General features: G+C 42.7%; 1 protein-coding gene across 1 annotated transcript in view; it reads left to right on the top strand.

The window, feature by feature from the left end:
* The window catches only part of ACSS3 (acyl-CoA synthetase short chain family member 3), a 209,671-nt gene that overhangs the window by 116,590 nt on the left and 66,482 nt on the right, over positions 1-26,599 (top strand). Inside the window, exon 11 of the mRNA XM_075344762.1 lies at positions 16,634-16,729. Coding sequence (XP_075200877.1) covers positions 16,634-16,729 — 96 coding nt within the window. The remainder of the gene's footprint in view (positions 1-16,633; positions 16,730-26,599) is intronic.

Below are 26,599 nucleotides of genomic sequence, written 5' to 3' on the forward strand. Positions count from 1 at the left end.
ATATTCTTCCACCTCCTTTAGTGTCCTTGACTTTAAAAAGGGACACGTCTATTAAGCGAGATGTTGACTCAATTCTTACAGAACCTTTCATAGACATCACAAGGAAAACATTTGCAAATCTTGCCCCATCTTCATTGACTTCTATTGACAGCATGGTGGCCATGAATTAGTAGTTGTTTTTTGTAACCCTATATATCCAACTCTGTCTAGAAATAAGTTACTCTAAGTACTAATTAAACCAAGGGTGACTAAGAGTAGCCAGGTCTCAGGGCAGTTCAGAAGGCTTGGGCATCCCAACACCTGAGGTATCCTATGACAGTTTACGTGATTCCCTTGATAGATCATGACTAGAGTTGAGCGCGGTTCGTGGTTCGAGGTTCTCCAGTTCTAAGCTCGAGTGATTTTTGGGGCTGTTCGAGATCGAACTAGAACTCGAGCTTTTTGCAAAAGCTCGATAGTTCTAGATACGTTCGAGAACGGTTCTAGCAGCAAAAAGCAGGGCTTTTTACAGCTACAGTGTGCAGGAGCCATCGCTGGCAGCCTGCCACAAGCTGGTAACCAAGATAAACATCGGGTATCCAAGCAAAGCGCTTTGGTTAGTAACCCGATGTTTATCTTAGTTACGTGCAGGAAGCCCACACTTCCCGCTCAGCTCACTCCGCCCCCTCCTGCCCGCGGCATGTACACATATACACACACACGTACACATACATATACACACACACACACACACACCCCCCGCTCGGCTTACCTGCGGTGATGAAGTCCCGCCATCCCGACCTCAGCGCTGTCACTGTCCTCCATGGCCGCCGCTTGTCACATCACCTCTCGCTTCCGACCCGAGACTGACTAGCGGTGACGTCACGGACCTCTCGCGATATTTGGCTGTGAAGGAGCCGGTCACTGAACTCAGTGACAGGGGCTGTCAGTGTGCTGGAGATCAGCGCAGGTAATGTACCTCGCTGACAGCAGCACTTGTCATCCCCTGCAGTGACCTGGGCTGACCCATTGATGTTAGCTCAGGTCACTGCACTGCTCTCCCAGCCAATGGGGAACATCCTGCTCTTCATTGACTGGGACAGTGTGGATCGTCATGGCAACCCCTTGGATTACAGCAGACCTGGATTTGTTTTTCATTCTAATAAATTGGTTAAAGAGGGAATGTTTTGGGGAGTGTTTTTTCAAATAAAAATGTTTGTCGTCTATTTTTTTTATTACTGACTGGGTTGGTGATGTCGGGTATCTGATAGACGCCTGACCTCACCAACCCCAGGGCTTGATGCCAGGTGACATTACACATCTGGTATTAACCCCATATATTACCCCGTTTGCCACCGCACCAGGGCGCGGGATGAGCTAGGGCGAAGCACCAGGATTGGCGCATCTAATGGATGCGCCACTTCTGGGGCGGCTGCGGCCTGCTTTTTTTAGGCTTGGGAGAGTCCAATAACCATGGACCTCCCTAGTCTGAGAATATCAGGCCCCAGCTGTCTGCTTTACCTTGGCTGGTGATCCAATTTTGGGGGACCCCTACGTGTTTTTTTTTTAAATTATTTATTTAATTTAAAATAACAGCGTGGGGTGCCCTCAGTTTTGGATAACCAGCCAAGGTGAGGTTGCCAGCTGTGGTCTGCAGGCTGCAGCCGTCTGCTTTACCCTAGCTGGCTACAAAACTAGGGGGAACCCTACGTCATTTTTTTTTTTCATTTTTTTGGCAAAATACAAAGCTAAGCACCCCTTAGTGCCACATGAAAGGCACCAAAGAGTGCTCCACTTTTTCTCCACTTTTTCTCCATTTTTTCTCCACTTTTTCTCCACTTTTTCTCCATTTTTTTCTCCACTTTTTCTCCATTTTTTTCTCCACTTTTTCTCCACTTTTTCTCCACTTTTTCTCCATTTTTTTCTCCACTTTTTCTCCACTTTTTCTCCATTTATTCTCCACTTTTTCTCCACTTTTTCTCCATTTTTTTCTCCACTTTTTCTCCACTTTTTCTCCACTTTTTCTCCATTTATTCTCCACTTTTTCTCCACTTTTTCTCCACTTTTTCTCCACTTATTCTCCACTTTTTCTCCACTTTTTCTCCATTTTTTTCTCCACTTTTTCTCCACTTTTTCTCCACTTTTTCTCCACTTATTCTCCACTTTTTCTCCACTTTTTCTCCATTTTTTTCTCCACTTTTTCTCCATTTTTTCTCCACTTTTTCTCCACTTTTTCTTTGTTCTTTTTCTATGGTCGGTCTACCCATTAGCTCTGCCATGCATACTGTAGCTCTACACCTACTGCACATGTTACTTTATGATTGACATCTCTTTCGTACCAGAGCTGTCTAAGTCTACTCTGACCCCATATTTGTCATTACTATATTGTCCTTGTACTGTATTATGACATTTGTATCATGTGTTTCATTTCTTGCTGTGTTGCAATTTATTTTGCTGCATCCCAATTGTACCTCTACATTGTTCGAGTTTATGTTATTGTTCTCTCACTCTTATGTGATACTGATTATTGTCATTTTTCATGATTACATGCAGATAAGTCCAATCTGACGAAGGCTCAGGCCGAAACGTCATTTGTAACTTGTTTTGGACAAAAACATATATGCTTATGAAAAAATTTTTTTCTTAATACGGACCAATAAAGAGTGATTTTGCATTACTATCCATTGTGACTTACTGACTTAGTCTGGGAGATATAGAGTGCCGAGGTTACTCACTAATTTTATCTATTATTACCTCTGAGCACCTATATACCAGTGAGCAGAGCTTCCTCTACAGTAGTTCTCCTGATTAGGCATGCCCTTACCTCATGAGCAGGGCATTGCAGCTTTGGTAGCAACCATTACGACATGGACTCTGCTGCTGTGGACCCGGGGAGAGTGAGTGCAGATTCATTGCACCCACACTCCTCACATGAAGGGTCCGCACGCCTAGAAAATGGGGGATACGTTCCCTGAGTGTCTCCCCCCCATATTCTAGACGGTCCAGAGTCGTCGTGGGACCCCTTTATTTTTTTTCTTACAATAAATTGGTGAAAGAGGAAATGTTTTGGGGACTGTTTTTTCAAATAAATTTCTTTTGTCGATTTTTTGTTTTTGTTAGTACTGACAGTTTATGATGTTGGGTATCTAATAGACGCCATGACATCACAAACTGCTGGGCTTGATCTCAGGTGACTTTACAGCTAGTATCAACCCGATTTATTACCCCGTTTGCCACTGCACCAGGGCACGGGATGAGCTGGGGTGAAGAGCCAGGATTGGCGCATCTAGTGGATGCGCCACGTCTGGGGTGCCTGCGGCCTGCTATTTTTAGGCTGTGAAGGCCCAATAACTATGGACCTTCCCACCCTGAGAATACCAGACCACAGCTGTCCGCTTTACCTTGGCTGGTGATCCAATTTGGGGGGGACCCTACTTTTATTGTGTAATTATTAATCTTTATAAAATAATTATAAAAAAGAGCCTGAGGGGCCCTCCACATTGGATCCCCAACCACGGTAAAGCTGCCAGCTGTGGTTTTCAGGCTACAGCCGTCTGCTTTACCCTAGCTGGCTATCAAAAATGGGGGGACCCAACGTAATTTTTTTTTTTTAACTATTTTTTAAATAGAAAACATTAATGGGCTTCCCTGTATTTTGATTGCCAACCAAGGTAACGGCAGGCAGATGGGGGTGGCAACCCATAGCTGTCTGCTTTATCTGCGCTGAGAATCAAAAATACCGCGGAGCGCTACGTAATTTTTTTAAAGATTTATTTCTACAGCACTGTGATGTCCAGCAATCAAAATACAGGGAAGCCCATTTTATTTTTAGTTATTTAAATAAATAATTAAAAAAAATATATATGGGCTCCTGCTGCATTTTTTGTATTGCTAGCTAAGGGTAATCCAAGCAGCTACTGGCTGCTGACCCCCACTGCTTGGTGTTACCTTCACTGGCAATGGAAAATCCAGGGAAGCATTTTTTATTTTTTTTGCCAAAAAACTACAAAAAAAGGACGTGAGCTTCGCCATATTTTTGTATGCTAGCCAGGTATAGCAGGCAGGTGCTGGAAGAGTTGGATACAGCGCCAGAAGATGGCGCTTCTATGAAAATGCCATTTTCTGAGGCGGCTGCAGACTGCAATTCTCAGCAGTGGGGCCCAGAAAGCTCAGGCCAACCTGTGGTGCGGATTCCAATCCCCAGCTGCCTAGTTGTACCTGGCTGGACACAAAAATGGGGCAAAGCCTACGTCATTTGTTTTCTAATTATTTCATGAAATTCATGAAATAATAAAAAAAGGGCTTCCCTTTATTTTTGGTTCCCAGCCGGGTACAAATAGGCAACTGGGGGTTGAGGGCAGCCGTACCTGCCTGCTGTACCTGGCTAGCATACAAAAATATGGCGAAGCCCACATAATTTTTTCAGGGGGCAAAAAACTTCTGCATACAGTCCTGGATGGAGTATGCTGAGCCTTGTAGTTCTGCAGCTGCTGTCTGTCTGTATGGAGAAGAGCAGACAGCAGCTGCAGAACTACAAGGCTCAGCATACTCCATCCAGGACTGTATGCAGAAGTTTTTTGCCCACCAAAAAAATGACGTGGGCTTCGCCATATTTTTGTATGCTAGCCAGGTACAGCTGGCAGCCACGGGCTGCCTCCAACCCCCAGTTGCCTATTTGTACTCGGCTGGGAACCAAAAATATAGGGAAGCCCGTTTTTTTTAATTATTTCACTTATTTAATGAAATAATTAAAAAACAAATGACGTGGGCTTCGCCCTATTTTTGTGTCCAGTCGGGTACAACTAGGCAGCTGGGGATTGGAATCCGCAGCACAGGTTAGCCCGAGGTTTGTGGGCGCCTCTGCTGCGGATTTCAGTCCGCAGCCGTCCCAGAAAATGGCGCTCTCATAGAAGCGCCATCATCTGGCGCTGTATCCAACTCTTCCAACAGCCCTGGAGCCGGGTGGCTTGTTGGGTAATCATGAGTTAATACTGGCTTTGTTTTACCAGCCAGTATTAAGCCAGAGATTCTTAATGTCAGGCACGTTTGACCCGGCCATTAAGAATCTCCAATAAAGGGTTAAAAAAAAGACACCACACAGAGAAAAAATACTTTAATAGAAATAAATACACAGACACATTAGAGACTCCATCTTTATTACCCCCTGTCAGCCCTCCACGATCCTGCTCTTCTGTCTTCTTTCTTTCTAGTGTAGTAGTAGTGACGATTGTAGTGAGGATGAGATTCACCAGCTCATCACTTGGGGCTGGGGAACCTCCATCCTCACTACAATCATCACTACAATCGGGAAGTAGCGTGCAGCCTTCACTCCGTGAGTGATCAGTGCTGGCTGCTAGCGGTAACGCTGACAGACGTGTTACCATAGCAACGGTGCTCTCGGAGCCGCGGTTAGCGGTGACGTCACCGCTAACTGCGTTGCTATGGCAACGGTGATCTCCGTTAATGACCGGCTGTGTCAGCCGGTCCCTAACGGAACGGGGAGTCGACCGTGTGCTAGAGCATGTCGCCGGTACATGGCGATACACATATGTGCACCGTGTACCGGAGAGATGCATTCGCAGGTCCTACATGACGTGTCATAGTCATGTGACCAGTCTGTAGCCAATGAGATAATAGCCACGTGACTGGTCACATGGCTATTTTGACGTCACGATAGGTCCTGCATCTCTGCTGGCAGTGCCGTCACCGGGAGGATTCAGCGATCATCGGATGGAATAGCGGCAGGAGACAGAGTGCAGAAGGGATCGCGAGGACCGGTAAGTGTTATGGCAATGTTTATTAACTGTTTGTGTACATTTATAATGCATTTTTATGTGTTTGTGATTGCCTCCCATTATAGCCTATACGTTCGAGTTCGGTTCGTCGAACGTTCGACGAACCGAACTCGAACGGGACCCCCGTTCGGCGAACCGGCCTCGAGCCGAACCGGGACCAGTTCGCTCATCTCTAATCATGAGATGGATTACTTGATTAACTCACAAGTGCTCTGATGCATATCTATAGATGCAAAGTGACAGAGAGAACCACAAAAAATATTTTTTTCTTATGTACAGCGCTATCAGAGGCGTAGCTAGGGATTCAGCTCGGGGGAGGGCTCCTAAGCAGGTAACCATGGTAACAACTATGGTGGCGCACCCTAATTGTGGGTACAGGTGAACCTCAGCAGATAACTGGGCTGTTATTGGAAATCAATCTCTATATAAAGACTGACACTGATATTACCACTATGTGGTGACCATATGGTGTTTTATATAGCAGTCCTTTAGAACATACAAGAGATTACAGTACAGTTATAGATAGAGAATTACAGCTGATATTCTCTCTCATTGGATTGGTCACTTTTCCATCTAGCCCAGATCTACTTGACATTTCTTCCAGTTGTACTGATGGCCAGCGACCACCGCAGTGCAGAATACAGCTACAAAATGTAAGATGAGGTCACAGAAAACAAGAGTTTGCTTTGTTTACAGGCAGGACACACAATAATGGTACAAGCAGTAAGGGGAATATTACTCAGAACAGTAAGATATTACAAGCTTCAGCTAAGCAATTCAATTACTACACTACACTACAACCTAACTGGTCTTCGCTAATAGGACCATTTGGATGCCGCACTCTGGCTGATGAAGCCTACTCTATGTCCTACAAACTGCGCACAACTGTTTTGACTCAAGGTACCTCTGAAGGGGAATCAATCCAACTCCTAGCGTTTCGGTCCCAGTGTCGGCATTGGCACATACTTCTCCAAGCGGGGCAAGGAACTACTCCTCCATTGCAGACCTGGTCTCCAATCTGACTCCTAGGTTTGACTTCGCTGGCTTTAGGGATATCTTCTCCTCGGTTCAGTATTCACACCACTGCACTCAGGGGTCACTCATTATCCGGCTGCGGTAAGGTTCTTGCACCGGTACCGTAACTCTTCCAACACTGTAGTCCTCCAAGTTTTTCCACTGGACGGCTTCTCTGCTGTCCACGTCCTGCAACACACACACAATTGTCCTTTTCGCGCTCTTTTCAGCCATACTAAACCAAGGGTTCAGGTTTAGGGGGAAACAAGAAGTGCTGTTTCAGCCAGCCACTCGATGGAAACAGGAACAGGAGTGCTGTCTCTTAAAGGTGAAGCATACTCTATTTGTAGGGGTAACCCCCTACACGGTCACAACTCATCTTCAGAGATTACAACAAAGACATCTGTCTGACTTCTCACAATTCCAGCACAATCTCCATCTATTCCCAACCCGCACAAACCCCTCATGCTACTGATATCCCAATACCGAGCCGCTGCTGTCGTATGTGTCCAGATTTCTGCACCTGCTGTGTGGTACAATAACAGCACTCCTCTTACTGCTCCATATAAAATTACCACCCCTGTGCAACTTACACAGTAATAAGGTCTCCGTTGTGCCCTATCAATGGTAACATTGTCCCTAGAAAATACTGTACTAACCCCTTCACGACCATGGACGGAAAGATCCGTCCTTGTGCCCTGGGCCTTAACGACCAAGGACGGATCTTTCCGTCATGGCGGAATCGCGGCACCGGAGCCTCCGGTGACTGCAATATGTTAACAAAAACTGCAGATTCGGGGAGGAGGGGACCTGTTCCTGACCTTAGGAGGGGTGGTGCCTCCTCCCCGGACCTACGGAGGCTGTGATTGGCTGACGAACGCCGCTCAACCAATCACAGCCACTGTAATGTTCCAGCCATTTAAAATGACTGAAACATTGAAATCTAGCCCTGGCCAGTGCAGCTATAGCACTGGCCATTGGCTGGAGCTGGGTGACCTCACTGGATCACCCTCCCCCAGCTCCAATGCTCTGAGTGGAGAGATCGGCCTTGTGACCGATTTCTCCAATCACAGTGGACCTGTTGCCGGTGACCGCCCCCATCAGCTTCACTTGTCCCTGCAGCACGCCAGCACACTGAGCACAGTGAGTGTCACAGTGCAATGGCAGGGCGACAAGCTCCGGTCCCATGCTGTTATGAGACCGGAGCATGGGACCCGGAAGTTGCCGCGCTGCCATTGCACTGTACGAAAAGCGTCCCGATCCGCCACCGCCGCTGCCCTCCGCGATCTGCCACCTGTCTCCCCGATCTCCTGCCCGCACCCTCACCCCCACACCTCCCGATCCGCTGCCGCCGCCGCCCTCCATCTGCCACAGTGCCACCGCCCCCCCAATCTGCTGCCCGGCCCCTCACCCCTCGTGATCGTTGCCCGGCCCCTCACCTCCGTGCAGCAGATCGGAGGGAGCGGTGGCACTATGACAGATGGAGGAGGACAGGGATCATTCACCCTGTCCTCCTCCATCTGTCATAGTGCTACCGCTCCCTCCGATCTGCTGCCCGGCCCCTCCCCCTCGTGATCGGTGCCCGCCCCCTCCCCTCCGTGATGTGCTGCTCGCCCCTTCCCCTCCGTGATGTGCTGCTCGCCCCCTCCCCTCCGTGAAGTGCTGCTCGCCCCCTCCCCTCCGTGATGTGCTGCTCGCCCCCTCCCCTCCGTGATGTGCTGCACGCTCCCCCCACCTCTCACCCCCGTGGTCAGCTACCCGCCCCCTCCCCTGTCACCGCCGTGATGTGCGCCCCCTCCCTTGTCACCGCCGTGATGTGCGCCCCCTCCCCTGTCACCGCCGTGATGTGCGCCCCCTCCCCTGTCACCGCCGTGATGTGCGCCCCCTCCCCTATCACCGCCGTGATGTGCGCCCCCTCCCCTGTCACCGCCGTGATGTGCGCCCCCTCCCCTGTCACCGCCGTGATGTGCGCCCCCTCCCCTGTCACCGCCGTGATGTGCGCTCCCTCCCCTGTCACCGCCGTGATGTGTGCCCCCTCCCCTGTCACCGCCGTGATGTGCGCCCCCTCCCCTGTCACCGCCGTGATGTGCGCCCCCTCCCCTGTCACCACCGTGATGTGCGCCCCCTCCCCTGTCACCGCCGTGATGTGCGCCCCCTCCCCTGTCACCGCCGTGATGTGCGCTCCCTCCCCGGTCACCGCCGTGATGTGCGCCCCCTCCCCTGTCACCGCCGTGATGTGCGCCCCCTCCCCTGTCACCGCCGTGATGTGCGCTCCCTCCCCTGTCACCGCCGTGATGTGCGCTCCCTCCCCTGTCACCGCCGTGATGTGCGCTCCCTCCCCTGTCACCGCCGTGATGTGCGCTCCCTCCCCTGTCACCGCCGTGATGTGCGCTCCCTCCCCTGTCACCCCCGTGATCTGTGCTCCCTCCCCTGTCACCCCCGTGATCTGTGCTCCCTCCCCTGTCACCCCCGTGATCTGCTGTCCACTCTCCCTCCACCTCTCACCCCCGTGATCTGCGCTCTGCTCACCTGTCTCCCCCGTGATCTGCGCTCTGCTCACCTGTCTCCTCCGTGATCTGCGCTCTCTCACCTCTCATCCCCGTGATCTGTGCTCCCTCACCTGTCACCCCGTGATCTGTGCTCCCTCACCTGTCACCCCGTGATCTGTGCTCCCTCACCTGTCACCCTCGTGATCTGCTGTCCGCTCTCCCTCACCTCTCACCCCCGTGATCTGTGCTCTGCTCACCTGTCTCCTCCATGATCTGCGCTGCGCTCCCTCCCCCACCTCTCACCCTCCCCGATCTGCTGCCTCCTTCATCTCCTGTGATCCAGCTGCCTAGATCCATCCTGTAGGGTAACTATCCCCAATCTCACCTCCCACTCCCCTTCCCACCCATCCCCCCACCCGCCTCCTCCCCCCATCCTCTGCCGCTTCTGCATCCACTGCGCCCTCTCCCATCCGCCCCCACCCTATCCCAGCCGCCGTCTCACAATCACAGATGCTCCCTTTATATGCCGCTGCCCCCCCATCTGCTGCCGCCCCATCTGCCGCCCCCCCCCATCTTCCGCTGTTTTTTTTTCTATGCCATGGGGGTCTAGTTTCCAAAATGGGGTCACATGTGGGGGAGCTCCACTGTTTCGGCACCTCAGGGGGTCTCCAAACAGCATGGAATACGCTAATTATCCCAGACAATTTTGCGTTTGAAACGTCAAATGACGCTCCTTTCCTTCCGAGCCCTGCTGTGCGCCCAAACATTTGAGTTCCACCACATATGAGGTATCTGCGTACTCAGGAGAAATTGCACAATACATTTTATGGTGCAGTTTTTCCTGATACCCTTGTGAAAAAAAAAGCTACCTGGTTGAAGTAACTATTTTGTGGTAAAAAAAAAATTTTTTATTTTCACAGCTCAACTCTATTAACTTTTGTGAAGCCCCCAGAGGCTCAAAGTGCTCAATAAACATCTAGATAAATTCCATGAGGGGTCTAGTTTCCAAAATGGGGTCACATGTGGGGGAGCTCCACTGTTTCGGCACCTCAGGGGGTCTCCAAACGCAACATGGAATACGCTAATTTTCCCAGACAATTTTGCGTTTGAAACGTCAAATGACGCTCCTTGCCTTCCGAGCCCTGCTGTGCGCCCAAACATTTTATTTCCACCACATATGAGGTGTCTGTGTACTCAGGAGAAATTGCACAATACATTTTATGGTGCAATTTTTCCTGATACCCTTGTGAAAAAAAAAGCTACCTGGTTGAAGTAACAATTTTGTGGTAAAAAAAATTTTTTTTTATTTTCACAGCTCAACTCTATTAACTTTTGTGAAGCCCCCAGAGGCTCAAAGTGCTCAATAAACATCTAGATAAATTCCATGAGGGGTCTAGTTTCCAAAATGGGGTCACATGTGGGGGAGCTCCACTGTTTCGGCACCTCAGGGGCTCTCCAAACGCAACATGGTGCGGCTAACGATTCCAGCTAATTTTCTGTTCAAAAAAGTCAAATGGCGCTCCTTCCCTTCCGAGTCCTGCTGTGCGCCCAAACAGTGGTTTTTCGCCACATATGAGGTATCTGCGTGTTCAGTAGAAATTGCCCAACAAATTTTGGGGGTTCATTTAATCCTGCTACCCTTGTGAATATGCAATATTTGAGGCTAAATTAACATTTTTGTTGCAAAAAGTAAAATGTTCATTTTTTCCTTCCACATTGCTTTAGTTACTGTGAAGCACCTGAAGGGTTAATAACCTTCTTGAATGTGGTTTTGAGTAGCCTGAGGGGTGCCGTTTTTGGAATGGTGTCACTTTTGGGTGTTTTGTGTCATGTAGACCTTTCAAAATTGCTTCAAATGTGATGTGGTCACTAAAAAAAGTGGCTTTGTAAATTTTGTTGTAAAAATGAGAAATTGCTCATAAACTTTGAACCCCTATAACGTCCTTAAATTTTTTTTTTTTTTCCCAAAATTGTTCTGATGTAAAATAGACATGTGGCAAATGTTATTTATTAATTATTTTGTGTCATATGTCTCGTTGGTTTTAGAGCATAAAAATTCAAAGTTTGAAAATTACAAAATTTTCAAAATTTTCGCGAAATTTCCGTTTTTTTCACAAAGAAACGCAAAAAATATCGGCCTAAATTTACCACTAACATGAAGCCCAATATGACACGAGAAAACAATCTCAGAATCACCGGGATCCGCTGAAGCGTTCCAGAGTTATAACCTCATAAAGTGACACTGGTTAGAATTGCAAAAAATGGCCTGGTCTTTAGGGTCAAAATAGGCTTGGGGCTGAAGGGGTTAATAGCCTGTGCAAGAGCCCCAGAAAAGTGACCACATTTATCCCCTAGAATAATAAGTAATAATGCCCCTGTGCACCTTTGGCGGTCACAATGCCCCGGGGACCGTTATAAAAATAATGTTTTTTAAATGTCCACTTAACATTTAATAATGTCTTCTGATTCCCCCCATGTACAGCTCCCCTATACACTGTTTGATGCCCCTACACCTCCCCTATACACAGTATAATGGGCCCACAGCTCCCCCAAAATAATGATCCACACATTGTATAATAGCCACCACAGTAGCCGACACACTGTTTAATGGTCCCCACAGGAACTCCCACGTTGTATTATGACCACCATTGTAGCCCCCACACAATATGGGGACTGCCATAAATGTATGACAAGTGAAGCTTCCAGGACAGAGCCACTCTTATCAGACAATTATGAAATATTCTTGCATGTGCCATCAATACCCAAGATGGAAATACTCCTTTAAAGTTTTATGTTCAGATTGGATCCCCATTGTATAGTTGGCATATACAATAAAGTACAATTTGGGTATACAAATAAGCTGAGCAGCAGCACTCAATGTCAGGCAGCAGCTGATAAAGCAAACAAGATTTTAGGGTGTATAAAGAAAGATTAGTTCCCGGGATCCCAACGTATTGTTACCTCTCTATAAATCACTTGTAAGGCCACATCTGGAATATGGGATCCAGTTTTGGGCTCCACATTTTAAAAAGGACATTCAGAAGTTAGAATCCGCTCAAAGGCGGGTAACTAGACTATTACAAGGAATGGAGGCCGCCCATATGATGAGAGGGTAGAAAAGTTAGATATGTTTAGCTTAGAAAGAAGATGTCTCAGAGATCTCATTTATATGTATAAATACATGTGTGGTCAATATAAAGGACTGGCACATGACTTATTCCTAACAAAAACAATACTAAGGACCAGGGGGCACTCACTGCGAGTGGAAGAAAAGCGATTCCGACACCTAAATAGGAAAGGGTTCTTTACAGTTAGAGCGGTCAGACTGTGGAATGCCCTACCAGAAGAGGTAGTAATGGCAGATACTATAACAGCTTTTATAAAAGGGCTGGATGATTTCCTCAGTACACACAACATTGTTGGTTATAAATGACTTAGTGACAAAATGTAGAATTGGTTGAGGAAGGTTGAACTAGAAGGACCTAGGTCTTTTTTCAACCTAAGTAACTATGTAACTCTGTAACAATACGTGTATGTAGAAGGTTAAATTGATTATTTTTTAATCTACTGGCTGACATGGTACAAAGATATTTTTTCATGACCAAAAGGTTAAGCAGATTCATGAATACATTATCAGAGTTTCCCTCATCCATATAAAATATTAGGAGCACATTTTTTCTGCATAGAAAAGTCCTATCTTTGATCTTATGCCATCTGTCTTAGTCTAATGGTGAAATTATCAGAAATTTGAGTTTATTTTTTCTTTTTTACATTTTTATTAATGCAGTATGGGTACAGAATGGATAACCTAAACCCAGCATTATTTCTAATGCTCCTTTTATGCAGATTTGGATTGAGAATTACCTTAGTTACATATTCCCCAAACAAAATCCAGATCATCAGCTTAAATGTAAATCTTCATCTGCGTTCTAATCTTCTTACTGGAGGCAGCGTTGTATGCATACTATTATTGTTTATGGATAAAGTCATATTGAGGAAAATTGGATTTAAAGTGTTAGAATTGTTAATCTTCAACTTAATGAAACAAACTTCCGACTGATAATCCAGAATACAAGAAACCTGGTTGTCACATCTCCAAATCTATAATCTTTGTAACTTGTAACATAAGGTTTTTTGGGGGGAGGGAGCAGTTGTTTCACCCATAGTGGATTAGAAAGGCAAGATGGAGAATATTTAACAAATGGAAAATAATTATAACCTCATTTAGATTTGATTTTATTATTTTATTCTTTGAACCTTTCCATTAATTTACCAACTGTATTACAAAGGTTTAACGTGAAGATTCTGGACCCCAGTGCAAACATAGAATGTTAAACTTTCTATAACATTTTGCCTGATCCACTGTGTGCCATTTTTAATACTGGGTGGAAATGGCATGCACTCAGTGGTGAAGGCAAGTTGTTGGCAGAAGGGGGCCCATAACCCATGAATCATCTAAGCAGTTAGACTAAAGGGGGCTTTACACGCTGCGACATCGCTAATGCGGAGTCTTTGGGGTCACGGAATTTGTGACGCACATCCGGCCGCATTAGCGATGTTGCTGCATGTGACACTGATGAGCGATTTTGCATCTTTGCAAAAACGTGCAAAATCGCTCATCGGTCACATGGGGGTCCATTCTCGATTATCGTTTCTGCAGCAGTAACGATGTAGTTCGTCGCTCCTGCGACAGCACACATCGCTATGTGTGACGCCGCAGGAACGAGGAACCTCTCCTTACCTGCCTCCCGGCCGCTATGAGGAAAGAAGGAGGTGGGCGGGATGTTCCGGCCACTCATCTCCGCCCCTCCGCTTCTATTGGGCGGCCGCTCAGTGACATCGCTGTGACGCCGCACGGACCGCCCCCTTAGAAAGGAGGCGGTTCGCCGGTCACAGCGACGTCGCCGGGCAGGTAAGTATGTGTGACGGGTCTGCGCGATGTTGTGCGGCACGGGCAGCGATTTGCCCGTGTCGCGCAACAGATGGGGGCGGGTACCCACACTAGCGATATCGGGACCGATATCGCAGTGTGTAATGTAGCCTTAAGGCTATCTGGGGTTTTTTCTGACCACAAAGATGCAGCATTTTTGGCTCAAAAAAACTGCACAAAAACGCACCCACATGAGAAACGCAGAAAAAAAACAAAACACATGCATGTTTGCATGTTTTTGTGCGTTTTTTGAGATTTTTTGCTCCATTTTTGTCCAATGCATTCAATGGGTGAAAAACGCAGTGAAAAACACAAAAGGAATTGACATGCTGCATCTTTGTGGTCACCACAAAGACGCAGCCAAAAAAACTGCAAGGTGCGGACAGTAAAAATAAAATCTCATAGACTTTGCTGGGGAAGGAAATTCATGCATGTTCTGAGGCCAAAACTGCACCCAAAAAATGCGCAAAAGCGAGGCAAAAAAACTCAGTGTGTGCACATAGCCTAAAGCTTGCTTTACACGTATCAATTTATCGTGCGATCGCATTTGCGATCGCACCCGCCCCCATCGTTTGTGTGGCACGGGCAATTTGATGCCCATGTCGCACAATGTTGTTAACTCCCGTCACAAGTACTTACCTTCCAAACGACCTCGCTGTGGGCGGCGAACATCCACTTCCTGAAGGGGGAGGGATGTTCGGCGTCACTGCGACATCACACAGCGGCCGGCCAATCAAAGCGGAGGGGCGGAGATGAGCGGGACATAACATCCAGCCCACCTTTTTCTTTCCGCATTGCCGCCGGCCGCAGGTAAGCTGCAGTTCATTGTTCCCGGGGTGTCACACGGAGCGATGTGTGCTGCCTCGGGAACATTGAACAACCTGACGTTCGATATTTAGAAAATGAGCGACGTGTCAACGATGAACGAGAAGGTGAGTATTTCTGCTCGTTCATAGCTGTCAAACGCTACAATATCACTAACGATGCCAAATGTGCGTCACTTACGACGTGACCCCGCCGACATCTCGTTCGATATATCGTAGCATGTAAAGCCCGCTTTAGACCATTACTAATCATTTTTAATAAAGCCAATAGACAGAGGCTTAGGTGGGCACCTTGAAAAATAACACATATAAATGGAGTGCTCGGGAAAGAGTGTATAAATGTATTCTTAGAAGAAAAATACAAAGAACATATACCCATAAAAATCTTGACACATCCAAAAATTGAACGTGTATTACACAATCAATGAAAATTGAACAAGGAAAAAAATAATTTAAAATAGCCTTTTTTGATATTTTAGATATTTTTTAAAGTTTTTTTTGATAACATAAAAAAAGTTCAATTTTGGATGTGTCAGGATTTTTGTAGGTGTATGTTCTTTGTATTTTTCTTCCATTTTAATCCTGATGTCTTAAGAGGTAGACAAGACCTATGACCAAGGTGTAACAGCAACCACTGCAAATCTTAGCTATGACACTGTCCCTCTTTTCAACTATCCTCAGGGTTGGAAAGCGCAGGGTTCTGATGGGCTTTGTTACTTAGTCATTCCTCCTTGAGAATCGGGTGTCTGTGATTGAAGTTTTTGCAAATATTTTTGACAGATTTACATGAACACAAAAGGATAATATTATCAGTGGTTCCAGGATGAATCTTACCCTCTGGGATCCAGACATCTCTTACCTTCCAGGATCCATGGAGCAGCTTTTGATTTGCCAGGGTTGGCACAATGTCGTCAGTGTGGCGTGTCGCACCAATGATACTGCGCTATCCCTGTACTGAAAAAATGCGCCTTGGATCTTGGAAGGGAAAAGATTTGTGAGCCTCCCTCCAGCAGCCAAAAACTATTGATCTGGCCAATGGATCACAACTATATCAGAAAAATGACCAGCAACTTCCACAAATGTGATCAGGCACCAACCAAAAAAACAACATAACTACAAAATCATGTGCAGTGACACTCATTAATATAAAGATACACTGGCCAGCGTCCAGGGAATTGTAAATATAATATGTATTTGAGCGAAAAGATCTCTAAAGGCTTAAGTTTATTAATGCCTGTACTACACTTTTTCTGCTGTTTTAAAGTGGATCCATTTTTTATGTAAAAAGTTGCAGTATATCCGCCTCTTATTTAAGATTTATATAATTTATATGATTCCGTACTACAAAACAGTAAGCACTATATGTACGTCCATATTGTGCTGTATTGCAGGGATATTCCAGTCTCAAAACTATTGAAAAGCAGAGGCGGGGGCCACCTAGACTTCTCTGGGGGCCATATTTCATCTGTGGATACAATAGGAGGTTGTTTAGCGCAGTAATGGCATTGTTTGTGAGCCGTAATTCCGTATTCTATCTTGTTCCTAGTATATTATGATGCTTACACTGTGTAATGATATGTTTATGATTTTATGTTTCTCTAGAAACCGGATCCCCTATATCAGCAACATGTACTGGACTGGGAAATTCATTGACACCTCCTCCAGGACAAGCCGGGAAGCCTGTCCCAGGGTACAATGGTAAGTCACTTTAATTGATTTTCCTTGCTTCAGTAACCAGTATTACTTAGATAACCCTCATCTTTCTGGAGAGCTTAGGAAAATGGCAGGATTAGAGATGTCTGACTGGAGTATAAATAGTTTAAATGCTATATAGGCACAAATAAAATACAAAACAGCCAAATCCAACAATGACTTTGGTTCTCCTGATGAAGAAGTCAGTTGACTTTGAAACACGTATAGAATAAACCACAATACTTATTCTAGTATCTAACTCTTTTCTGGACATTGATTTTTATTGAAATGCCAGTAGCACAGCATAGCCTCCCCACACCATTTTAATTCCAAAAATTAGTTCTCGTCAGAATTGTTTTTAAGCGGTAAATGAATACCTCTTAATGTCAGCATCTTCATAGTTATCTACAATAACATAAAATAAGCACAAATTTCATCAGTGCCGGCCCAAGTTACACCTGTTTCATACATCCGAGGATATAATAATAATAATTTTTATTTATATAGCGCCAACCTATTCCGCTTTACAATTCAGAGGGAACATGTACAGACAATATGAGATATTAGAGAGTAACACAATTCAACAGATGCCAAGAGTAATGAGGGTCCTGCTCGGAAGCTTACAGTCTATAAGGAAATAGGGGAGGCACAAATGGTAAATGTGGGGGTGCAACAAAACTTGTCATATATGGTCCGGCCATCAGAGTTCGGACAGCGATGTTCACACTAACCAAAGTCATCAGCTTCGTATATGGTTATGGCTGCTGAGTTTGGATCTGCAGACGTACGGTTGGTCTGGATATCAGTGTATCAGTGTACTATGAGGCATAAATGTTGGGCATGTAAAACCAGCTTTGCACTAGAAAAGCCCAAGAGAATCTGTATCACTCCAACATCCTGCAGCTGTGGAGCACCATCATACCTGAGAACAGAAGGTGAGTACAGTTTTCTATATGGCTTAGATTCTGGACATTTAAGGCAATGACATTATACATAAAAGATTTTTCTGTGTACAACACAAAGCGTTAAGTCCACTTTCTCTGTCAAGACCCTGGTGGGCTACTTACTGTAAATGCAAACCCCTATTATGCTCCAATAGAGCATATAGGATATAGAGCTGAGCAAATTGATTTAATGCATATTGAATTTGTTTCAAATTTTTAGGAATTTGCAGAAGAATGTATCAGCTAGGGAAGGGTGACGTGACCTCAGGCAGGCTTCCCCATCATGCTTTTAAATGATCTTATCATAGTTAATTAGGACGAACAATTCTAGTCTTTATAAAAGCAGAAGCAGGAATTGCAGCAGACTTTTTGTGTTGAACCTGGATAGTGAAAGGATGTCACAGCTTAGCACTAAAGATAAGGAGAGAAAGCTAGAAAACACTGAAGAAACTTAAGGCTATATTCACACGTTGCAGCCGTGTTGCTTGTTTTTTGCTGCAATTGCAGTAAGAACTACCATCAACACAAAAATATGCAATGTGTGAACTGAGCCTAAAGATATCATGTGTGTGACAGCACATCAATAAAGGAAGTTTAGTGTGTAAGAAAACAAAGACATCTGTCATAGGCCTCCAACACACATCCGTGAAAATCACGCACGTGCCGCGAGACACGTATTTTCTCTGCGTGTTGCGTTTGGAAAGTACGTGTCTCCGGTACATGCGGGCCACGTGTGTTCTCCATGTGCTATCCGCGATAACAGATGGAGAACCTGTAATTTGCATACTCATGTGGTCCTTCCTACTGTCCGTGGTGCTGATCTTCGGTCTCCAGCCCTCCCGTCTCCCCGCTGCTGCTGCTTCCGGCCGCAGTGAAGTGAATATTAAATGAGCATAATGAGCGGCGGTCGGCAGCAAGTGATAGCAGCGGCTGAGACAGGAGGGCTGGAGAAGGTGAGTAAAGATTTTTTTTTTTTCTCTGACACGTGAGTTTTCTCCGGCGCGTGTCACACGGGATCGCATCCACACTACATCCGTGTTGTTCGGGTGCGGGCCGTGTGACACCCGTGCAGCCGGAGAAAATGTGGACATTTTGAGCGTGTGTGAAAACGCACACACGTACAAACAACACGGACACACGTTTTGTGTGGTTTTAAGTGTGTGTGCCTGCTACCATAGGGTAGCATTGGTGTACGTGTCTCCGTGCCGCCGGTGCGTGCAAAAACGTACCAAACACGTACCGGTGGCACGGATTTGAGTTTTAGGCCATAAGCAATTTTCAGGGAAATCGGTGGCTTTGGCATTATTTTAATTCACTGCAAATCAGTTTACCCGAATCAAATTCCCTCGGAAGGGGGCATGGCCTAATGATGGACTACACAGGACGTATCTTTTAATTGCTGCTGTATCTCCAACCTCAAAAGCGACGTAGAAGAAGATAAAACTCATCCATTTCTGGATAAATCGGTGGCTGAAATCAGTGGTGCAAACAACTGTAGTCAGCCTGACAGACTTATATGCAGTTTACATATCAGAGATCTTCTATAGCCTCAGCTGTGACACTTCTGACCGTAATACTAAAACCTGGTCTGATTTGTTTTGACACTTGGCAGAAAGAGAGCCCTTTACTGAATGATTCTAGGCATACCCTATGAAAAATTAAGCTGGTACAACGTAATTATTATTATTATTATTGTTATTATTATTGCCTGTGTAAACTGCATAGGTGAATACCAGTGCAACTTTAATATAAACCCTTGCATGTCAGTCACTTCTGAACATCTGACAGCCTAAACTAAATGTGTTCCAACTAATCTCAATACTCAAGTTAGAGAGGACTCTCCCCTGCATAATTCCAGACATCGTTCAAGAAAAATAAAGCTGGCACAAAAAAGTTATTGAGACTAAAACATTGCGGGATTGCTGACAGTGGTAATGGATAGTAAAGCTCTCTAGACATCAAAGAGATATAATAGATTAGGCAAACTAGTTATACACCAAGTTTAAAAACTATAATTAATCCCTTAAGTGACCTACTATATAATATTAATATTCCTGAAACAAAATGTCTCAAAAAGATAACAGAAAAGGAAAAGAGGAAAATACTTCGACTACATCAACAAACACCAAAGAGGCACCAACTAACACAACAAATATTTCACCTGGGAATCCAAGCTCTGGAGCAATTCCCAAAATAATTAAAGACAAACGCCAACAAGAGAAGAAAAGAGGCTCAAGACAAAAAGAAAAGGATGCGTCAAAAAACAGAGATGCTGACTGGGATGCTTGGGCCATGGATTCAGATTCAGATTCTGGAAATGAACTTTCTTCTTCACTCAACAGTCCAGATAAACAAAGAGCACGCTTGGATGTCGAAAATAACCCACCTGATACCTCACCGATGGACTTAGGAGCTGTAAAAAAAAATGTTATTTTATCACAAGATATACTCTCACTCCAAAAATTCATATTCGGACTCACTTTCTAATTTCAGAATGTCAATTCAGTCGGACTTAGATCAACGGTTCAACGAAATGAGATCAACTTTCAATTCTATGTCCACAAGAATTAAAAAAACAGAAACTGAAGTCGATTCATTGAAAAAAGATACCAAAGTGGTCGCTATAGAGCAATTGAAAATGAAAGAAAAAATCAGAATTTTGAAACAAACACTAACTGACCAAGAAGACAGGAATCGCAGGAATAATTTTAAGGTTAGAGGCATTCCTGAAAATGTCAAAAATAACGAACTTTTGCAATATATCCAGAAACTACTGAAAACAACCTTGCCTAACATGTCAGAATTGGATTTGACTGTAGATAGGGCTCATAGGCTACCTAGACCAAAATTTATATCACAAGACACTCCGAGGGATACCATTCTCAGGATACATTTCTATAAAACGAAAGAAAAACTATTTGAATACCTAAGACTTCACAAGAGTCTTCCTTCACCCTACAAGAATTTAAAGATTTTTTCGGATTTATCTAAAGAAACCATTCTACAGAGGAAAAGTCTCAATAGTATCACTCAACTACTTAGACAGAACAACATATCATATAGATGGGGATTTCCTACAAAGATCCTAATCCATCATCAAGGAAAGACTTTGTCTATCATCTCTGCGAAAGAAGGCGAGAAGATGCTGAAGGATCTTGGACTCGTTACAACTTGATTTATTATTTCTTCTCTAGGCTCATCAATTTAGTTGGACAATATTTATGGTCCACCACCTGGATTTGAAGAACACTTCATTATCACTGGATTTGGATATCCACTCATAAAAGAGGTTGGAGTAAGACATTGGCTGTTGAACTTTACTCCCATTAGGAGTGATTCTTGAAATGGGTTTCATTTCATTTCCATATCAAGATCCTCCAGGAAGACTTTGGGACTTATGTTATACAGTTATGTTTTTCTTGTTTGTATTACTTGTGTTTAACCTTTTTCTTTCCATACAGGAACAAAATAATAGTCAAGTTATATGTTTATACGAATCTAATCTTTGGTTACCCCACACAACATTCGGAATAACCACCTTTTTCAATACTATTGCTAATGACACTTAATCTCTTGACATATAATGTCAGGGGACTAAACAGTCCAAGGAAGAGATTTGCGGTATGGAAATTCCTGAATGAATTAAAGGCGGATGTTGTAGGTCTCCAAGAGATAAAATTTAAAAAGTCCAAACCGCCTTCATTCAACCATAGACGTTTTCCCCACAAATATACTTCCTCAAATGAAAAAAAAAAAAGGTTGGAGTGGCTATTCTAATTAGAGATTCTGTAACCTTTGAACTTATTACTAAGGTATCTGATAATGCAGGTAGGTATTGCATAATAGTGTGCAAAATCAACAACACAATATATACATTTGTTAATGTATACGCACCAAATAGAGGCCAGATACACTTCCTTAATAAGTTGATGACTATTGTCAGAGAAGTTCAGAAGGGGGATTTGATTCTTTTTGGTGATTTTAATATGGTATCAAATGGCATGCTAGATTCAACATCTAAAACAAGATATCTTTTACCTACATTAGATAATTGGCTTGAAGACGAAGAATTGTTTGATATGTTCAGGTGCTTAAATACGAGTTCAAGAGAGTATACGTATTATTCTGACTCCCATAAGACTTTTTCAAGAATAGACTTGGTTCTAACTACATTATTTACAATAAATAAATTTAAATCTGTAAGCATAGGTCAAAGAACCTGGTCTGACCATTCCCCTGTAAATTATCAGATAGGTTCTGGAAAATTAGATAATAGTGATAGAATATGGAGGTGCAATTCGTATTTGTTTAGAAACCCAAAACATACTGCAGTAATTGAAGAAGCCCTTAAAAATTATTTCAAGGAAAATGACACAAACGACATCTCAATTAGCTCTCTTTGGAACGCACATAAAGCGGTCATAAGAGGGATAATGATACAAATTAACAGTAAAGATAAAAAGCAAAAATTGAAGAAATTCAAAGAAATTTCAGACAAAATTAGGGAAGCTGAACACATACAAATAATAAACCCATCAGATGCAAATCACTCCCACATTCTGAATCTGAGAATAGAACTAAATTCTTTACTAACCCAAGAGCACAACAAAGTGACGTTAATAAACAAAACACATTTTTACCATTCTAATAATAGACCCACAAAATTAATGATGAAAAGAATTAGGCAACAAAGAGTTAAAAGTAGAGTACCAGCAATTAAAAATAAAGACTGTATCCTTTGTAAACATCCTAAAGATATTGCAAATTCCTTCGCCAGATACTACCACGATTTATATAACTTGAAAGATAACGATAACCTAATACAACCCACTGAAAAATCAATAAAGGATTTTCTAGATAAAATTGACCTTCCCAAAATTTCAAATAATGATTTAAAATCTTTAAATAAGCTATATACAAAAGAAGAAGTTTTATTAGTCATCAAAAAGCTTAAATTAGAGAAATCACCAGGTCCCAACGGGCTAAATAATGAATATTATAAAACATTTGGAGATATATTATCCCCATATCTGACCAGATTAATTAACTACTTATCTACAGAAGGACATATCCCAAAAGAGATGCTTACAGCAAATATTACTATTATCCCAAAAAATAAAGGTGATCCTCTAGACATGTCAAATTATAGGCCGATATCCTTGATTGACACAGATATGAAGCTAATCTCTAAGCTTATTGCAAACCGGCTTCAGAAAATTCTCCCTAATTTGATCCACTTGGATCAGGTGGGGTTTATTAAAGACAGGCAGTTATCTGATGCGACGCGTAAAATTTTGAACCTTGTGGATCTGGTTGAGAAAAATCAGGAGCCTTCTCTGCTCCTTTCATCGGATGCAGAAAAGGCTTTCGATAGGATCCATTGGGGTTACATGATAGCAACCTTGAAATAATTTGGATTTAATGGTCAGATGTTAAAATTAATATTAGAAATTTATTCCCAACCCACTGCAAAAATCTACGTCAATAACTTCCTCTCTAGTAATTTTTCTATAAGCAATGGAACCAGACAGGGCTGCCCACTCTCTCCTTTATTATTTGCCTTAATGATGGAACCCCTAGCTGAAAAAATTAGAGTAAGAGAAAATATAAAAGGTATTTCCACAAATCACAAACAGTATAAAATCACACTATATGCTGACGATGTAATTCTTAGTATAACCGACCCACTAGAGTCACTTAAAAATACAATTAATATTCTGGATGATTTCTCAGCCGTATCATATTATAAAATCAATTATTCTAAGTCCCAAATTTTGGGTTATAACATAGACCCTGATTTAAAAGATTGTATTCAGAAGGAATTTGCCTTCAAGTGGGAAACTGAAAAATTGAAATATTTAGGGATATACATTACAAACCCAACCAAAAAAATTGTATCTATGAACATTACCCCATTATTAAACAACATCCAAAATGAATTGAAAAATTTAAAGATGACTGAAGTTTCATGGATGGGAAAGGTAATATCATATAAATCTATTATTTTGCCGAAAATTCTATACCTATTCCGATGTTTAACAACAACAATTCCTAAGCACTGAATCCAGAAACCACAATCTCAGTTATCACTATTCATCTGGCAAAATAAGAAACCTAGAATTTCCCAAAACATTTTATGTAAACATAAGAGGAATGGAGGCCTAGGTTTACCGAATATTTACGCTTATTATTTAACTAGTCTCATTAAACAGACCTAAAATAGTCTAATTACCGAATTTAAAAATAGTTGGGTACATATAGAAAAACATTATAATCGAAACATTCCCAAATCAGATATCATTTTGGCCCAACTTTTAAACACACAAAAAACATTAACTAAATTTCAAACAAGTAAAGCAGAACTATGGGCATGGAAATCCCTATTAAAAACATTGATGAAAGATAATGTACCTTTGGAGGATATTAAATGTTGCCCAATTGAAACAATACAAATTCTGACTCCCAAAATGAACATAATAAAATGGAAACAATACAACATAAACAATTTTCTCGACCTAATAGAAAATAACAAAATCTTGCCCTTCAAAAACATACAAAGTAAATTCAACATCCCAAATAAAGAGAAAAAAATTTGGTACCGTATAGAAAATTTTCTTACAAACAAAAAACCTAGATTTCAACTTCCTAAACCCCTAATAAATTTATTGAATAATCCATTAAACCAAATTATTTGGAAAACCAGTAATATATATTCATTGCTAAATGAAGATTATGAATTTGAGAAAAAGCTAAACCTAAATAATTGGGAGAAAGATTTGCACAAGGAATTTCCTATAAGTACATGGAAACAAGCTCTGGAAACAACTTATGCAACTGCAACCTGTGCTTCTCTTCAGGAGACATATTATAAAGTGTATTCCAGATGGTACTATACCCCTCTAAAGTTGTGCAAGTTTTCTGCTGAAAACTCACCACTATGTTGGAGAGGTTGCGGGAAAAATGGATCCTTTATCCACATTTTCTGGGGATGTCCTTTACTTAAACCCTTATGGAAGAAAGTCAGAGACCTCTTAAAGCAATTGACTACAAAAGATATAAATCTTACTCCAGAATTGGTTATTCTTTCCATAGGGTTAGAAGAATATGAGAAAAAGTATAGATACATTGTCTGTCACATTTTCTTAGTTATTAAGAATTTATTAGCAGCCAATTGGAGAGAAGAAAGAATCCCATCTATTTCAGAAGTTACGGACAGGGTTTCAGCTCATAATTTATATGAGTATAATATTGCATTAAAAGAAAAAAACTATCAAAGATATAAAATAAGATGGTCTCTTTGGTCCCAGAAATACATGCCAAACCTTGTTTTGAATTAGTTCCTTGACATTATCTAAATAATATAAATGTAATATGTTATTTCCGAATGTGTTTATATACTGTGCTAAATGAATATGAGTTTATAATCTTGCTTGACTTTGAAACTTAATAAATTACCTCAACGTCTTCCTCCTTCCCTTTCTCCTCCCCTCTATATTCCCTAACTCCTTCCATTCCCACTTCCCCTCCAATACCCCTTCCCATCCACTTTTAGCCTACCCTTTCTTCCCTTCCTCTTCCCCTTCTTTGTTATTTCAACAATATTTTTAAGAATGCATTTTAAATACTTCAATTACCCCCTCCCCTGTTATTGTAAACCCCTTAAAATTTAATAAAGTATACAAATTCCCTCGGAAAATTAAGTGAATCTGGCAAATTTTAATTTTAAAAGGTTAGATAAAAATAGAAAAGTTGTCATAATGACACAACCACTTGTGAAATGACATACGCTAGCACCTTGGGCCCCTGCACCTGTATAGCACGAGTCAACTCTATTAATAGCTATCTTTGATAAGAAATTACCCTCCTCTATGCCACTCAATACCATTTTTTTGGCTTTCAGAAAGGTCTTCTTTTATTTAATAAAGCGCTTTTGGGGAAACATTGCCATGGCTTCAAAGGAATAAAGAGCATGAAAGTAAAATCTGCCTTTTGCCATTTATACTAGCTGTATTAGATCAGCAGAGAGACGTGCCAGAATCTTTTATCCATAAACGCTTCTGTCTCTTTCATGCAGTATTTCTTCCTGGGGAAGCTTTGGAAAGTGTTGAGCACATACAGAAGGTGCTGTTCACAGCTTTGAAGTTATTTGATATGCAGAACATCTATTATCTGCTCTGAGATAATCTCAAAGCTGTGAATCACACATGTTGAGCGTGAAAGTGAACTGTAATGTCAAGGCTCCTGAAATGTAAGTTATATTATTTTAGATAAGACAAGACCTAAATCTTTCTTGCTGTCAATGCAAGCCTGGGAGAAAAGAATTCTAATAAATGCTTTGCACTTGGCCTAAAATAGACAGCACTTTTTGTGAGTCATATGATGGACACTGCATGGGCCTCTGCATCCAAGAGTGGTTGACCCACTAGAATATATATGTATGTATGCATGTATATATGTGTGTGTGTGTGTGTGTGTGTGTGTGTGTGTGTGTATAATATATATATATATTGTGTCCAAACTTTTGGTCTGTAATATATATATTACAGACCAAAAGTTTGGACACACCTTCTCATTCAAAGAGTTTTCTTTATTTTCATGGCTCTGAAAATTGTAGATTCATATTGATGGCATCAAAACTATGAATTAACACATGTGGAATGAGATACTGAACAAAAAAGTGTGAAACAACTGAAAATATGTCTTATATTCTAGGTTCTTCAAAGTAGCCACCTTTTGCTTTGATTACTGCTTTGCACATTCTCTTGTTGAGCTTCAAGAGGTAGTCACCGGAAATGGTTTTCACTTCACAGGTGTGCCCTGTCAGGATTTCTTGCCTTATAAATGGGCTTGGGACCATCAGTTGTGTTGTGCAGATAGTCCTACTGAATAGACTGTTAGCATTTGTATTATGGCAAGAAAAAAGCAGCTAAGG

This window comes from Anomaloglossus baeobatrachus, chromosome 4 (genome assembly GCF_048569485.1).
Source record: "Anomaloglossus baeobatrachus isolate aAnoBae1 chromosome 4, aAnoBae1.hap1, whole genome shotgun sequence".
Taxonomy (NCBI): Eukaryota; Metazoa; Chordata; class Amphibia; order Anura; family Aromobatidae; genus Anomaloglossus; species Anomaloglossus baeobatrachus.